Genomic DNA, 16,235 nt, shown 5'->3' on the forward strand with positions numbered 1-16,235 from the left:
TTAGTATTTTCCAGTGTGAAAATATTTGAAATATAAGACATTTCTAGAACACCACATGGTTCAAGAAGCTTAATCTAAGAACATTATCTTTAATTCTTTGTCTTCTAAAGATTTACATTTCAAATTTAATACTGAGTGGATGTTAGCCCTTTTGTATTCATAGAAAGGATAAATTTTGCTTTTTAAGGTTTTTTCAGGCATAACGTGGTTTTTGTTCCTAGAACCGGCTTTTCTCTTTCTGAGTGTGTCTTTCTCAGACAAAGTCATTGTGGTGTTGAACAGCTTTTTAAGCTCTCAAGCAGTGGACTCATTTGGATTGCTTTTGAAAGTTCTGCTATGTATTGGTTGCCTTTTGCTATGAAACCAGGAGCATGCCAGCATTAAAGCCAGGTCTGTCTTGCAAATTAAGTGGACACTTAATTAAAAAAAAAAAAGAGTAATTACTCTTGCTTTTGTTATTACCACATCAGAAGATTATTCAAGATCAGTTTAAAAACAAAACAAAAAAACCCCCCAAAACCCAGATATTTTTTTCTAGAGCTATCCAGACTTACACTGTGTTTTCTTACCAATATCTAGTTAGAAACTGCCTTATTTGAGCTAATACTGTTTAAGCAGACTTTTGAATCATTTCATTGTGTTGTGGTTTAACCCTAGCTGGCAACTAAGCTCCACGCAGCTGCTCGCTCACACTGCCCCACCAGTGGGATGGGGGGAGAGAATTAGAAGAGTAAAAGTGAGAAAACACATGGATTAAGATAAAGACAGTTTAGTAGGTAAAGCAAAAGCCACATGTGCAAGCAAAGCAAAATAAGAAATTCATTCACCACTTCCCATGGGCCAGCAGGTGTTCAGCCATCTCCAGGAAAGCAGGGCTCCATACACATAATGGTTACTTGGAAAGACAAGCACTGTCACTCCAAACATTCCCCACTTCCTCCTTCTTCCCCCCAGTTTATATACTGTGGATGATGCTCTGTGGTGTGGAATATCCCTTGGGCTGGTTCAGGTCAGCTGTCCTGGCTCTTCTCCCTCCCGGCTTCTTGCACACCTGCTCACTGGCAGAGCATGGGAAACTTGAAGAGTCCTTAATTTAGAGTAAGCGCTATTTAGCAACATCTGAAACATCAGTGTGTTATTCTCATTATTCAACATTATTCTCATACTGAATCCAAAACACAGCATTGTATCAGCTATGGGGAGGAAAATTAACTCTCTCCCAGCAGAAACCGGGACACATTTTAGGAGAATAACACCCATAGTACATTGAGATGTTAATTTGAGTGAGGTGTTTATTCAAAGCTGGGAAATAGTGATTGCCGCAAGCAATGACCATGTAGCCTTTGCACAATGAGCAGAACATAGATACAGAACACAAGACATGGAAGTAAAATTTCTTAACAGCCATTTGAATAAAAAGAGCAGTTATAACCTATGATTAGCAGGCCTAGCTGTTTGTCCTCAGGATTTTACTTTAAAATTAGGTGAAGTAGTATTCATGGATTGTACTTTTTTTCCAAATCATAAAACCATTTAAAATTCAGTTGTAAAAAATTGAATCTATTACTGTGAAGGAGATGATTTGTAATAAATTTGATGCGTTTTGTGGATGATGCTGTTTTCTTAATCTTCATGCAGTACTAACTTTAGCATTTAGAAAACTGTTGCTGCAGTTTAGATTCTTCCCCCTCCCCGCCCCTTCTTAATTACAGCTATTCTCTTGGCCTCATTTGTTGCAGGGTATTCAGAACCCAAGAAAACCCATAAGAATTCCCTGGAGCATAGTAAAAGTGAAAGTAGATAATCAAAGTGAATACAGTTTTATCAAAACATGAATTGAGAGATTTCTTAAAGAACACTGTTCTCTCTTAAAGTCCTTGCAAAATATTCTTACTTTGTTCAGTTCTGATGGTGTTTACTCGAGCTGAGAAAAGGTGGTTTGTGTGTGTTGTATGATAGTGGGTGGGTGTCTCAGTCATTTGTATTTGCAAACTCCCTATTATTAAGTTGCAGTCTCTGTTTCCAAAAATCCAGTCGCTTCATCTATGCATTTATTCGGTTAATTAAATAATTCCTCAGTTGTTTTAAATTGCATATGTCATTTGTGGTGTATCTGCAGATTTGTACATAGTTTCAGACTCAGTCTGAAGCAGTAGTTGCCAGTTTTGCTGAGAGGTGCATTCCCCGTACTCCTTGTCAAAATACAAAGCAAGGCTGTGGCTCCAGGTTGTATTTCTTTTTGGGATAGAAATGATTTAAAAGATTTGCACCTGTGTTCCCAAACAATACCCTCTTTCTTTCCCAGCTTGTGTGAGAATTTAGCACTTCGTCTGTGGGACACAAAACAAATTCTGTCTTCAAAAGCTTTTGTGTACTGTAGCTGAGCTAATACAATTTGTCATGCTTTTTTTCCAGTTGCATTATGTAATTTCATCCCGCTACTCAATTTTTTTTATTTGACATAGTATTGCAGCTTGTAAGACTGTTCTTGTGTTTGGGGGCATGTAAAGTTTTCAGTCTCTGTCCTTACTCAGGTAGATAGGACTTCTTGCAACTTCTTTAGGAATATCTCTGCCAATACACCAAAAGCTGAATCTGAGAATAGTTTACTCTGTTAATTAGAAGTGCCCTGTGCTGGGATGCAGTAGAAGCATCCAGACTGAGCAGACAAAGGTGGAATTTAGAATTCCAAAGTTTATCAAAGCATTTAAAATGTTTTTTACACCTTACCCCCTCCCATCTCCTCAGCTGCACTCTAGCATGAGTAAGTTATTTGCATATTGTAAGGAATTAGTGATACAGGAGAAATTTGCAGGAAATTTTCACAACATATCTTATGTGTTAATAAGAAAAAAAATGTTAGATTTAAAAGTGTTGGTAGGAGAACTAGTATCAAAAAGCCACAGCACTGAGAAGTTCAGTGCTGCAGTGTGGTAATTTTTTCTTTGAAATTTCTGCAAAGACAGGAAGTAGAGGCAACAAACATGAGAGGGTGGGACTCTGAGGTTAGAGCTGTTAATAAAATAATTGAAACGAACATTTGCTGATAAACGCTGCAGCTGTTTATCATGGTAGTAAGGTATTATGGCTGAAAGAGCAGACCCTATCCACAGCAAACGGTGAGTTTTCTTAACATTGGATTTTTTTGATAGGGACGAAAATGATGCTTTTCTCATTTTAGTTATGTTCATTTTTTGCATAGATTGAGGAAGTTTTCAAAAATGTAGTTACAAACTATGACTTCAGAGACAGTGCAGTGGGTTGTTTTTTTTGAAGCAGTCAAAAATGTAATTTTTGGAAAAACTTGTTTTTTCCCTTCCCTATATACTTCTGTGTCTCTCTTTGTGACTTTATTTGTTTTATACAGGCAAGGATAGTGCCCTTTCACTGTTGCACACTTCAAAAAACCCCCAACAAACTAAACACAAACCAAACCAAGTTTCTTATGTTCTAATTGTTGCTTTTTCACTGAAGGTAAATAAGTTCAATAGCTGCCTTTATATGTCTGTCAGAAACTACTGTATCTGCAGTCCCATATTTCCCTAATTTAGCATTGCATATATTATGTGGCTCTGCATCTTTCCCTCAGCCTGTTCTCTAGGCAGAGCTGGCTCTTGGTGCTAATCTGCTGACTGCCAGCATGCTGTCAGCAAGGTCTAGCTAATGATAGCTTTGATTAGTAAACGAGTACTGAACAGATAACATTAGACATGCATTTCACTTCTGCTGGTTTCTTCTTATTTCATTTGTTCAGAGCTGCTCAAATTTGCTGTGTTTGTGAAGAAAAATATGTAAGTGGTTTAAGTTGCTCACATCTGAAACAAATTACAGAAATTGAAAAGTTGGTTTAATTGACATGATGTCAAGCTAATTACTTTTTGAATCAAATTTATACTGCTTAAATACAGTGCAGCATGCTAAGAAGCTGGATGTGCTTTTCCTCAGGAATTAAATAATTTATATTTTCCCTGTTTTCAAATATCAATATACTGTCAGATTATTTTTTCCCCAAGTGGAAAAAGACTTGAAGCAGTAGTATTTAGAACAGCCCATCTCACTTAACTGTCTGATGTTTTCAGCTGTTATTCAGTAAGTCTTTAGAGCAGCAAAGCAGCGTGCAATACATGTTCAGAACTGCTTGGGGATGTAAAAACACACACAGATCACAACTCCTTTAGTATCAAACACACAGTGTTGACATCATAGAACTTACATATTTCTGCATGAAGATAGATTATTTGATATGATGCTTGGTTGGTTATTGTTGTAGAATTTTTTGATAATATGGGGGGCAGTCTGCTTAAGGTGGTGGCTTGCATTGAATTTTAAGTTCCATGAGAAGCAAAAATGTATTTGTAATGAAGCTTCTCATTTTCAAAAGGATGTAATTCGTTTGTGGGTAGTTCCTTAATTTCTGAAAGTTCCTTTTTTCTGGATTTGCACTTTCAGTAAATGAGTAATGTGATAATGATGGAGATAAGGAACAGTTGCCGTGTGTCCCAGGGACAGGAAAGGCAGAGGTTATTTTGTGATGTGTTTGTATGGAACTGGGGAAAGAACTGAAGGAGTTACGCTGATACAATAATATGTTGGCACCTCATTGTGCAAACCTGGAGAGTAGAGATGAGTATAGTGATAGAATGTAAAGGCAAATGGGAATGAAATTATCAGGGCACAAAAACCTGAAGTTGAGGTATCACTGGAACAAAATATGGTTGGGTAATGATAGAGGAGAAATTTGAACTATATAGCACTATCAAAGTACAGTTAAAATCCAGTGACACGAAATATGCAGGACGTTAAAGGATTGTTTAAAAGAATTGTTGTTGCTGTCTAAAGAATTTTCAGATGAACACAATAAATAGCAAAAGTCTGGGTATATTTAGTCGCAGGGTAACTGAACTGTCCAACGTGATGCTAAGAAAAAAACAACCACAATTCTCAGATGATTCATTTGATGATTTCCAGTATAAAAGGGAAATGCAGTATTTCACAAGAGATTGCAAGTGTGGTCTTATTTGTGCTTAAGAAATAGGTGAAAGAAACAGCAGAAGGGTATTCTAGGTATGCTGGGATGACTGGAGAAAAGAAGAAAAATTTCCTCAATAACGAGAAAGGGCAATGAGTAGAAAAATACAATTCCTTTTGTGTAAAAACACTGGTGATAACAACCTTTAACCTGAAGGACATTTCTGGCACAAAAGCAAATGAAGTTTGGTTACCCCCAAAGAAGTTTGAATAGGACAACTGCATCTGTCTTACAGGTAACAAAACACGTTCTGGAAGAAAGCATGTCACCTTGATGGAAAACCCTGATGAGTAAACAAAACTCAGTAGCTGTATTGCCTTGGTGACGATTACCACACTTTCAGTTCTTCTAAGTCTTTGGGAAGTTTTTTGGGCTGATGTTTCTACTGCTTTATTTTTCCTGAGATGGCTAAATAGTTGTGTTGCTTAGAGGGTTTGGTTTGGTTTGTGGGGTTGTTTTGGTTTTGATTTGAATTTTTATCTCTCAATGGCTGTTTTGAGTCAGGTTCTCTCCGAGGCATTAGAAATGCTTAGTGAAGTTTAGTGGGTTCCTCTTCCACTTTTCCTGTCCCCCTCCCAGCCAGCAGTATTTTATGACTGTATTTCATTGACTTTCCTGTACAAAGTACAGAAAACGAAGTACAATATAATGAGAAAATGCAGAACTGCCCATGTAAATATAGTTTTGCATTATTATAATCAGGTTTCCTATTATAAAACATCAGTTTCATTGCAGTGAATTTTATGTAATTTTATTGTTATCTCATAGTTTTTATTTTTAGTTAGTCACTTTACTTTCTTCTTCTAGATCCCCCAGTAAACCCTTGGCACGGAAGTTAATGAGTGGAATGGACTGGGAAGTAGTGAGTAGGAACTCACTGTCTGATGAGAGGCTGGAAACACAGAGCCTACCATCACGGTCTCCACCTGGAACCCCAAATCAGTAAGCAGCATCAGATCTTCTCTCCCTAGAAGTGACTGTCTAACCTCTAATGTGAATGACCTACTGGTGTGAAAAAAGAATTAATGCATTATGGAGACAAATAACAAATTTTGTGCTGAGTGGTTCTCTGGAACATTTGCTTCCAGATAAGAGAAACTATTTGGGGCTGAATTTTGGGTGCTTCTCACTCAACCTATAAAAAAGTGTAAGATGTAGCATGCTACCTTAAATTTGAGAGCTTGACTATTCTCAAGCACAGTTAAAACTAAATTGTTCATTTGGCTAAATAATAATAATAATAAAAAATAACATCTTGGTGATATTTTAGAAATAATTGATTCTGGTTAACACCACTTCTTAAAACATTGGGGAAGATTACTTAATGAGAAATGCTTGCAGTTTTTATTCCCCTCAATTTTTCTGCATTTCCTTTCAAAGCTCACTCTTTTCATATGATAGAGCTTAAGGGTTTGTGTTAGTGAAAAATCATTCCTGAAAAGAACCACTTTTCTCAGTGTGCTGAAACTGGCTTAAGGATCAGTATTATCCAATTTTGTATTCCATAAACCAGAAGGTTTTAAGATTCTTTGGCACTGCAGCATATTATTCAAAAGGCTGTTGTTGTAAATATCGGTAGCTTTTAAAAATTAATGTGAAAATTGTGTAATAACGACACTTATAGCAAAACATAACTTGATCATGCATGTTTCAAAACATTTTAAGAAAGATGCCTATGCCGCTATGCTGTTTTTGAAATGGGAACATTTTGGTTCACATAAAACTCTCAGTGCAAAGCTTATAATTCTTCTAGGAGAAGATGCAGGAGATAAAATGTTCATCTTAATCAATTCAAGTTAAGGTTTGCCATGAACAAAGCCAGGATTTCTCCTCTTGGGTATTCCTTTTTCTTCTCATTGACTGGACTCTCAATCCCGTAGCCTGTTCATTGGACCTTAATGCTTTCAGGCTCCTTTAGTTGAAGGCGGGGGGGGGGGGGGGGGGGGGGGGAAGGAGAAAAAAGAAGAAAGAAAAATATTAGCCATTTAGTGTTTATGAAAATAATTTTTGAACACTTTAAAAAAGAAAGTTATGAAATATAGCATGTTCATCTGACAACATAATTGTTTCAGTGATTTTTTTTAAACCTTAAACTACTTAACAAAAAAATGTATATGAACATATGCTTGCACTGAGAGGAATGAATTATTTTATCATTCCTTTGTAGCAGGGTAAGAAATGTGGGTTAATAATACTTTTTTCACATTGCACTGCTATTATTTCTCTTAGTCGCAACTCTGCCTTCGCTCAGGAAGGAGCCCGGTTACGACCATCATCAGTTGGACATTTAGTGGACCATGTAGTTCACACTTCCCCGAGTGAAGTATTTGTAAATCACAGATCTCCATCTTCCACTCAAGCTAATAGCATCATACTGGAATCATCACCGTAAGTTCTGTTGGTTGTTACTGTGTGGTAGCATTCAGGGCTTCTGAAGATAAATAAGAAATCTTTGCCATTAAGAATTTGGTGTTAAATGTTTGAGTCGGAGAGAGCCAGAAAAGCTAATAAAAAGGTAGCTGTTGCTTAGATAGTATTAGTGCAGGTCTTGGGGAGAATTATTACAGGTCTTATTGAAAATTAAATTATTAAGTAAAAACCTACCTCTGACATGCTCCTAGTACAGGATTACAATACCTGCCCCACCTGCCTGCCCAAAATGTGGGTTTGCTGTAATATGACCATTGGTGTCTGGATGTCAAAGTGAAAGTTAATTTTTTTGATAGAACTGAACTGGTATGTGATAAAAGTTTTTAATTCCCTTGAGTTTGGAAATTTTGCTTTTTGTCAAAGCACAGAAATATGAGTGAGATGGACAAATTACATAGAATGCTGGGGTGCTATAAAGGTATTTTGGCTAAGGCTTCTAGTATGTTTTGTATATTGTTATAGAGTACTTTTTTTTTTTTTTCTCAAAGAAAGCATTATCGGGCTTTTTTTCTGTTATGCTGAACATTCTTGATATTGTAAGTTTACTATGCTGTGGTGGGTAAAAGAAAAAATATGATTGTGTTTTAAGTCCAGAAGAATGACAAACAAAAAAATGTTGAGTTATTCAAAGATTTGAAATAATCGATAACTTGTGGCCAGAGTACACATTACTTGGGGAAAGAAGATGCACAATGTATGGCTTATTAATACTGCCACTGTACCTCCTTATTTGTGTACACATACACATCTCTATGGGTAATGCTAGATTTGCCCTCATAATTTTGTATAATCTCTGTTAGCAAGGAAATTAACTGTTTCAAAAGTATTTGAGAACTATAATATAGCACATACGTAATTACAGGCTTATAAAACAAATTGTGTGTCTCAGGAAAAATTACTCTGGGAAGGTATTTGAACACAACTTTAATTTTTTGCTTGGACTGTACCTTCAGTTTTAACAACTACGCATAACTTTGGGAAGGGAAATAAAATAAATTTTTTTAAAATTTTTATGTAAAATAACACAAGATACTTTTTGTGTACAAATTTAGGGTACAATAGTTATTATTTCACCATCAGCTAGTTACTTAGCTTTCAGAGTTATAAAACAGTAATTTGGCCTAATAAAATAAATTCTCCCTTTTTGGTGGTCTTTTTTAACCTGTTCGTATGACAAGGGGGGTTCAAAACTGGAACACTTGTGAAACTTTTCTCATATTAGAGTTTTGCTGTACAAAGGCCACACAGGGGCAGGTTCCTTCTGTTCTGAGAGTTTCGGCTGAAGTCAGTTATAAGAAACACTGAACGGTAGAGTGATACCGTGAAGTAAGGACAATTCTTAAATATTCTCTTTTATTCATATACCACTAAATTAAATTGTAAAAGATGTTCCTGAGTGTCCTTGGGATTTTTGTATTTAATACCTGATTATTTGTGTAAGTCACTATAGAAATGAGTCTTAAAAAAAGAGGAAGTGGTTTTGTAAATTAGTTACGAAACTATGGTTGTTCCTTTTGATGATTTTGCATTTCTTACACCGGAGCAGAAAAAACTATTGCTCTTGTGTCACTGTTTTGGTTTTTGGTTTTGTTTTTTTCCCATGTTGGAAGCTTAAAAGTGGAATTTGATCTCCCAGTATAGATACCTGGCATAAGATATTTTTAAAAATGAGGTTGCTGGCTGTCAAAAACACATGAATCCCATTAGGGTTTTCTGAAAGTTTCGGGTGATGTTGTTGATTCAGGATTTGAGATTTATGAAAGACGTTGGTAGTCATGAAACTCATATTACTATGTAATTTAAAATTATATTGTTTTACAGTTCAAAAAGCTGTTTCTTAAACAGTATGATCTTTCAGAGTGAAAAGATGTGAGTAGTGCATCTGCTCATTTTGGGGGAATTTTAATTAATTGATTGAATTTACATATGTAAGAAAGTCAGAAGGGTATCGTGACAGTAGGTTTAGTGATCTCGAAGTCTGGAGTCAACACAGCAAAAGAAATTCAAGTTTCTGTTCAGTTTAGAAAGATATTGTAGTTTAGCTAATAAAACCTTTAATTCCACATTTTTTTCTTCATTTGCCTGTACTATTGAAAACAAAATTGACACTATTCTGCTTGTAGTTCCATGAGGTAATTATAACCTTGAATTCCAAAAGTATGTGATATGCGTTCAGTTTTATAAATTTATGGGGGTGTGTCTGAAACTTTTGCTTAATATATTAAAAGGTCAGACCGGATATATGTAACAAAAATACCCAAAGCTTGTCAGTGGCAGGGTATGTGTGTTGTTTTATTCTTATGTAAATTGCTGAATGCAGTAACAGAGAGTTGCTTTGCCTGCAAAATAGGCTGCTTTCACTGCCATTGTCTAAGCATTCATAAGAAATTCAAAGCTGACTGGGCAAATATAAAGCAATGAAGTTTTTGCCCAAGGCTCGATTGTTAGTTCTCACAATTCATTATGCTAATATATTACAGTACTTGCCTTGCTGCCTCTAAAACGCTCATTTAAGTAACTTTTCAAATCTTTTCTATAAGTTCGTATGTTCAGTAGGAATTTATTTGTGTTTGTTGACATGTATGTGCAGACATCTAGTCAAACATAAGATCCCATCTTTTACTTTTATCAGAATGACTTCTTTTGTGTCTCTACTCATGTTTTCTGTTCCTTTTTTATTCAGTGTAAAAACCTCAGGAGTAATTGTTTACAGGAAAATAGATAACCATGTTGCCCTTCACTTAAAAGGCTGAATGTTCTGTGCTGGCCAGACTTGAGTGAATAAAATACATAGGCAATTAAAAAGCTCTGGGTGACCTTTGTAAGTCATTGGCTGAATAGTTTATAGCTGCCTTGAAAATTCATTTTGCAAATGTTGGCAAGCGTTATATTTTACTCTCTTTCATGAAAATGAATTTGGAAGAGCTGCTTATCCTCAAAAATGAAATATAAGGATGATACACTCTACTGTCATTTGCATTGAAAAGTGTTAAGAAATATTTTTATTCTCTAGTGTGTTTTGAATATGAGGTCCTTCAGATATCAGATACTGAATAATTAGTACTTTTAACACTGCATGAAAAAATTACTTTCAGAAAGTTAAAATTAAGCAAACCCATACAGAAATAATACTGTTATGATCTTTTCAAATATATTGTTTTCATACATTGACAAAAAAATTTTATCAATATTTTGCTTTCTAAGAAAATTGACTTATTTTTTTTAAACAGAAGTGGAAAATGTGTGGTTTTTCAGTTTGTTACATTTCTTACTCAGTTTTCATGCTTTTTGAAAGAGGTTCAATCTTTATTTGAGATCACTGTAGACAATTGTGATCTGCTTTTTTTGTTTTTATTTGAAAACCTGTATCTGGGATCTGCCTGCCTTTAATTGTATAGAAACAAATCATACAGTATGGAATTTGATGTGTGCCTTAGGTTTTCTTATTTGCAGCAACTTGAAATGTTATGCTGTCTCATGATGAGTCTTACCCTGCTAACAGGCTACTGTGGCTAGACCAGTTAAACACAGTAGGACTGCTCAGGTGCTTACTTGTGCTTTTTAGAAGGATTTTACGCTATGAGTTGCTCCTACAGCTTGCTGATAAAAAAAGGGGCAATGTGCTATTCCTTGCTTCTGGGAGAGTACTTCACTACCTGCCTGGTGGCTGACCCTGTGATAAATCAGTTCACCTTGTTGAACCAGCAGAAAGCTACCCCGGCTTGTCCAAAAAGTCAGTGTATTTTTTCTTGCTCGGTAAACTGCCTTAGCCAAGGGAAGAGCACCAGAGCACTTCAAGGAAGGGGCTGTGGGTGAAAGAAAGAAAGAAGGCACCAGTTTTTCATGGTAGCGTTCTCTTTAGATTTAGCTGTAACCTGTAACTTTCATTCTTGATGGTTTTTGCATTTGCCACTAGTATCAGTGGGCTGTTGTCATAAGTCATTAAATTGCTTAATAATACCTTTTAATGTGGCTCATGGGGAGAAAGGCATGTACCCTTGCCAGCGTGTAGAAACTGGTATTCAAACTAAGTTAATGGGAACTATATGCTAACTGCCATTTTGGGCCTCTCAGAATGTTCTTCTTAATTCTTAAATACAAAGCCATGCAATGAAAGATGAGTCATGTATTTATATAATACAAATCATACAGTTGAGCTTTTATTCCAAAAGGACTAATAAAGGAAATTATCCATATTATATGTAAACACAGAGAATATTTTTATTAATCTACAAGAGACTGTTTGCAGATCTAAAACAGAAATAGAATTCCTGCTATTTTATCATCAGTAATGGTGTTATAAGTCAACTAAAAAATGCATGTGATGAAACAAATGTTTCAAAGCTGTGCATGTTTCAAGGGGGAATATGTTCAAAAGAGGGGGAAAAACCAAAGTTCTCTTGAAATGTATACATATACTTCTAAACTGAAAAGTTAGAATTTAATACTATCAGCTCCAGTGGGCTGTTCAAATAAATGCAGGGGGACAGTTGAGTTGTCTTCAGCTTGCACTCCTGTTTGTAGGTTAAAAGCCAGTGTGTGAGCACTTTATTATGCTGCTTGTGTCTGTTTTTAAGTTTTAAATTGCAGGTGTTAATTTAAGATGCAAACTAATTTATTTTCTTCCTGAGGAAAACATACTAAGTGACATGCCTATTTTAGAATTTTAGAATTTTATTTCTTTTTCTAGCAAGAATGCAGAGTATAAATGCAGTGAATTTGATAATATTCCAATATAAAGTGGGTTAAGAGTGCTAAAACCCTTAAAGTCATGTATACAAGTTGAACTTACTAGTTCTGTATGCAGTTGTTTGTCAAGAAAAAGGCAGCAAAATATCCAAATGTATACTTCCAATATATTCCACCACAGTACCTTTTTGAGATTCTAAAAGTACATACAGATATTCAGCTGTGAAACTTTTGAGTTTCTTCTAGCATTTTTGGTTTATTTGGAACCCTGAAAGAGCTGTCAATAGCTCATGATTATTCCACTTTATACTTCTGTTTTGGTACTTAGATCTCAAGAGACTCCTATAGATGGGCAGCCTCCTGCGTTACCACCCAAACAATTTAAAAAGAACAGTTGGAACCAAATTCATCATTCACACTCACAGCAAGAACTGGATAACCATATTAATGAAACATTTGATGTTCCTGCATCACCTGAAAAATCCACAGTAAGTTTCTGGATTCGGTTTAATCATTCTGCTTTCTATCAGAATGATAGTGCTACCTTTCGTGAACTTGGTCATAATGCATTTCACAGAGCTGTTGTGTTTGTGCATTGCATTGCGGCATTTCCATTATATATACCATCTCTTTGCTAGCTCCCGCTGTTTTTTCCACCTGCTAGAGTCATCCGTTGTCATCAAATGACTGTGTTGGGATGGATATGCAAACATTCTGAACATCAGCTTTTCAGCACATGCAGAGATCTCTAACCTCTTCTTGGAGAAGTCACTTACCATCAGTTTTAAATACCATTGCAGACACTACCACTGGTGTTTAATCTAGCTTTTATCAAAAAGCTGCAACTGAAAGTGTCTACCAGCTTCTAGAACAGTTTTGTCAGGAGACGCTTCTTGGATCTGTGGTTGCATTTCTCATCAGAATTTTCAAGGAGGAGATTCTACCAAGAGACCTGTGACAATGAATGTAAAAATCTGGGCAAAAGTTCTTTTCCCACACTTAAGAACATATTAGATGAGTAAGCTAGCCAGTTAATTATTGACAGAGGTGAGATCTCACTTGACCATTTTTGTGATTTTTGTCCTTCCAGAAGTTTTCAAAAGGTTCTTGATTTTATACTGATGGGGGACAAGAAATGTTTTGCAGGATGGGAAAACTGTTTAACATCCAGATCTAGCAAATACTGTATAAACAGTTTTGCCAACCTCAGACATTCAAAATTATGAGTCCGTTCCCAAAATTGATATTTTAGAAATGCCTTTGGTTTATTTTTATTTGCACTTGAAACTGTAAGCCTAGGGTGCTCTCTCAGGCCTCATTACAAAGTTAAGATGCTCATAAGCCCCACATTTAATTTCATAGCTGGGTTTTTTAATAAAACACACAAAAGTGAGACTTGTAAATGTATGAGTATTTTGGGAATGTTTTAAAAGTATTGGCTTTAATTAAATAATGAAACAGAATTTTTAACAGCTTTATCTTCTGTCAGTGCTTACCTGAGTCATATTGAAGTTCTGTTTTGAAAGATGACACTACTTTACTCATCAAGTTTTTCTGCTCTGTTATCTTTACCAAATTGACAAAAATAACTTTCAGCTGTTTTTTTAACTCTTTTCAGTTCTGCAAAACCAACACAGCTGTGTGAGAATGAGATTCTTTTTTCTCTGTGCATTGTCAGTGTGATTGTTTGCTGTGGTCCAATGGGCCACGTTTATGCAGCCTCACTTAAGGCAGTGCACTGTTGTAATTAAAGTTCTAATTTGGACTGCTGATGGATTTTTATTTTGGGCATTAGAGAAGAAGGAGAGCAGCACAACTGAAATTTTGTGAAATTGTAAATTTAGGATTTGGAATGTGGGGTTTTGTTTGGTGTTTTTTTTCTTTTTTCCCTGAAGTTGCTTTCCTGACCAGAATCCATTTCAGATTCCTGCACCACTGAAGTCTCTTCTGCCACTCCATCTCAAATAATTTGGAGGAAGACTCCTCACTATTTCGACTTTATTTAGCTATTGAATTGCCTTCGTCTGTTGTATGTATGGAGAGTCTATTTAGAAAGGTAGTAGGACAGGTTTGGGAATGACAACTTTTTACTCCATCTGCAATTCCTAAGTATCCAGTTTGAGAATATCCAGAAGTATTTGAAAGCAGGTGTGGTCAGGAGTCCCTTCAGTCAAACAGTTTAATGATGATACGCAATGCTCCCTTCAGGTTTTTCATTATAAACTGCTGCCCAAAATAGCCTCTTAAAGCAGGAAATTATTATTCCCTTTTTGCCTGGGGAATGCAATGGCACAAAAGTTGCCGAATGCTGCAGGTGAGCATTTGGCGGTTGTTCCTTCTGCCCAGAAACCTGAGCCTGGTCTCCCGTGCTAGTGAATATAGGCTAAAATGATTTGCATATGATCAGGCATCCTAAGCACCCTTCCTTCTCATAATGTATCTTACTGTTACTTTCCTCTCCTTCCCCTAATTTTTCATCTTTTCATTACTATGAATGTGTTTGGGTGGGTTTGTTTCGTTTTCACCAAGAACTTAAAACACCTGGAATTGAGTTAACTTTTTGTGAGCCAAGTTGAGATTTCTTCTACCTATCGAACCTGCAGGTTTTGAACTTCCTTACATATAGAAACGTTTGCTTTAACTTTTTTTTCTTCCTTTCTGAATATGAGTCTTATGCTTTGTCTGTAATTGGTAATGTTGAAAAATTCCTTGAAACAAATTTCTTTAATAATACTTCACATCCTCACCATAGAAACAGTAGCTGATGTTCAGTCTGTGAAATAAATACTGATGGGAACAAACTAAAAATAACTTTAATGGCACTAAGTTGATTTTTCCAGATTATAAAAGTATCTAGTATTCCCCAGTTTATTGGTAGTTCCTTTAACAGTGGTGGTGTGATCAGAATGAAACCAGCTGAAGTTGTCAGAGCTTCATCAGTGGCAGAGAATGTGTCACACAGGGGATATGGAATCAAGATTTTGCTGCCAAACTTGTCCTTGCTTACTACTGTCATATTGCTGTTAATAGAAGCAAAATTATACCTTCAGTTACCTTATTTTTCATCTTTTTACATTATTACTGCAGGCTTTTCACTGCAGTCTTAATTAAAATGAATTTAAGGAGTTTCCGTTGAGTTAATGGTTCTTCTTAAGACTGCTTGAAACTAGTTAGTCTTTTCTCATACTGTTTCTTTCTTTGAGCTTTCTCAGACATAACTATGTTAAAAATTTGTCCTGTCATAGACTCTGAAAGGTGTAACTTTTCCCTTCTAGGCAAAACTGAAGATAAGACATTTGCACTACTAACTGATGTTTTCTCAAGTGTCCAGGAGCAATTACTTGATGAGGAAACTGCAAAATTATTGCATACCATATCCTCAAAGTCTAGCTATGAACAAAACAAATACTAATATAATAAAATTTTTGTTTACTAGCCCAATGGTGGTGTCCCCCATGACAATCTTGTTATGATCAGAATGAAACCAGATGAAAATGGAAGGTTTGGCTTCAACGTAAAGGTAATATTACATCTCTTCCCTGCATGTCTATGAACAAATAAAATAAATTGTGATTTATTACTAATTAAATTTGTTTTTTAAGGGTGGATATGATCAGAAGATGCCAGTAATAGTGTCCAGGGTAGCTCCAGGAACACCCGTAAGTTATCAAAAAACCAAACTTGGTAGCAATATCTGTGTATCTTGAAGTATGTATTCAAAACTAAATTATTTCATAGCTGCCTATGAAAATCAGTTTGTGCTATAACATTATGATAACAAAGCAGATTATGTGCAGGAAGAATTTGATGGGACTACCTGAGCTATTTATAAAAGTTCTTCAGTCCTCAAAAGTATTTTTTTCCTTATTGAAACAAAGTTTAATTCCTGAAAATTACAGGGAGTTACAGATGTTCAATATGCACTGTTTCTCGAGTTGTGTCATTCTAAAAATACATTTGCTTTATTACTTTTTTAGATATAGGCATTCATATAATTTCACATAAATTATATATTGAAAGAGTCTTTTGGTATGTTAAAAATAACTAAAATAGCATTTCTCTCATTTTAGTAACAGATGTACTGAAT

The 16,235-nt window shown here is 35.6% G+C and overlaps 1 protein-coding gene across 3 annotated transcripts in view; it reads left to right on the forward strand.

Annotated features, from left to right (window-relative positions):
• PTPN4 (protein tyrosine phosphatase non-receptor type 4) overlaps positions 1 to 16,235 on the forward strand; it is a 118,328-nt gene that overhangs the window by 80,474 nt on the left and 21,619 nt on the right. For all 3 annotated transcript variants that reach the window (XR_008733530.1, XM_055718371.1, XM_055718372.1), the window contains 5 exons: positions 5,837 to 5,971; positions 7,259 to 7,417; positions 12,477 to 12,636; positions 15,585 to 15,668; positions 15,751 to 15,807. Coding sequence is in view for 2 of the 3 variants with exons in the window: in XM_055718371.1 (XP_055574346.1) it covers positions 5,837 to 5,971; positions 7,259 to 7,417; positions 12,477 to 12,636; positions 15,585 to 15,668; positions 15,751 to 15,807 (595 nt within the window). In the remaining variant the exon portion in view is untranslated. The remainder of the gene's footprint in view (positions 1 to 5,836; positions 5,972 to 7,258; positions 7,418 to 12,476; positions 12,637 to 15,584; positions 15,669 to 15,750; positions 15,808 to 16,235) is intronic.

The sequence above is a fragment of the Falco cherrug genome, chromosome 8 (genome assembly GCF_023634085.1).
Source record: "Falco cherrug isolate bFalChe1 chromosome 8, bFalChe1.pri, whole genome shotgun sequence".
In the NCBI taxonomy this organism is placed as follows: Eukaryota; Metazoa; Chordata; class Aves; order Falconiformes; family Falconidae; genus Falco; species Falco cherrug.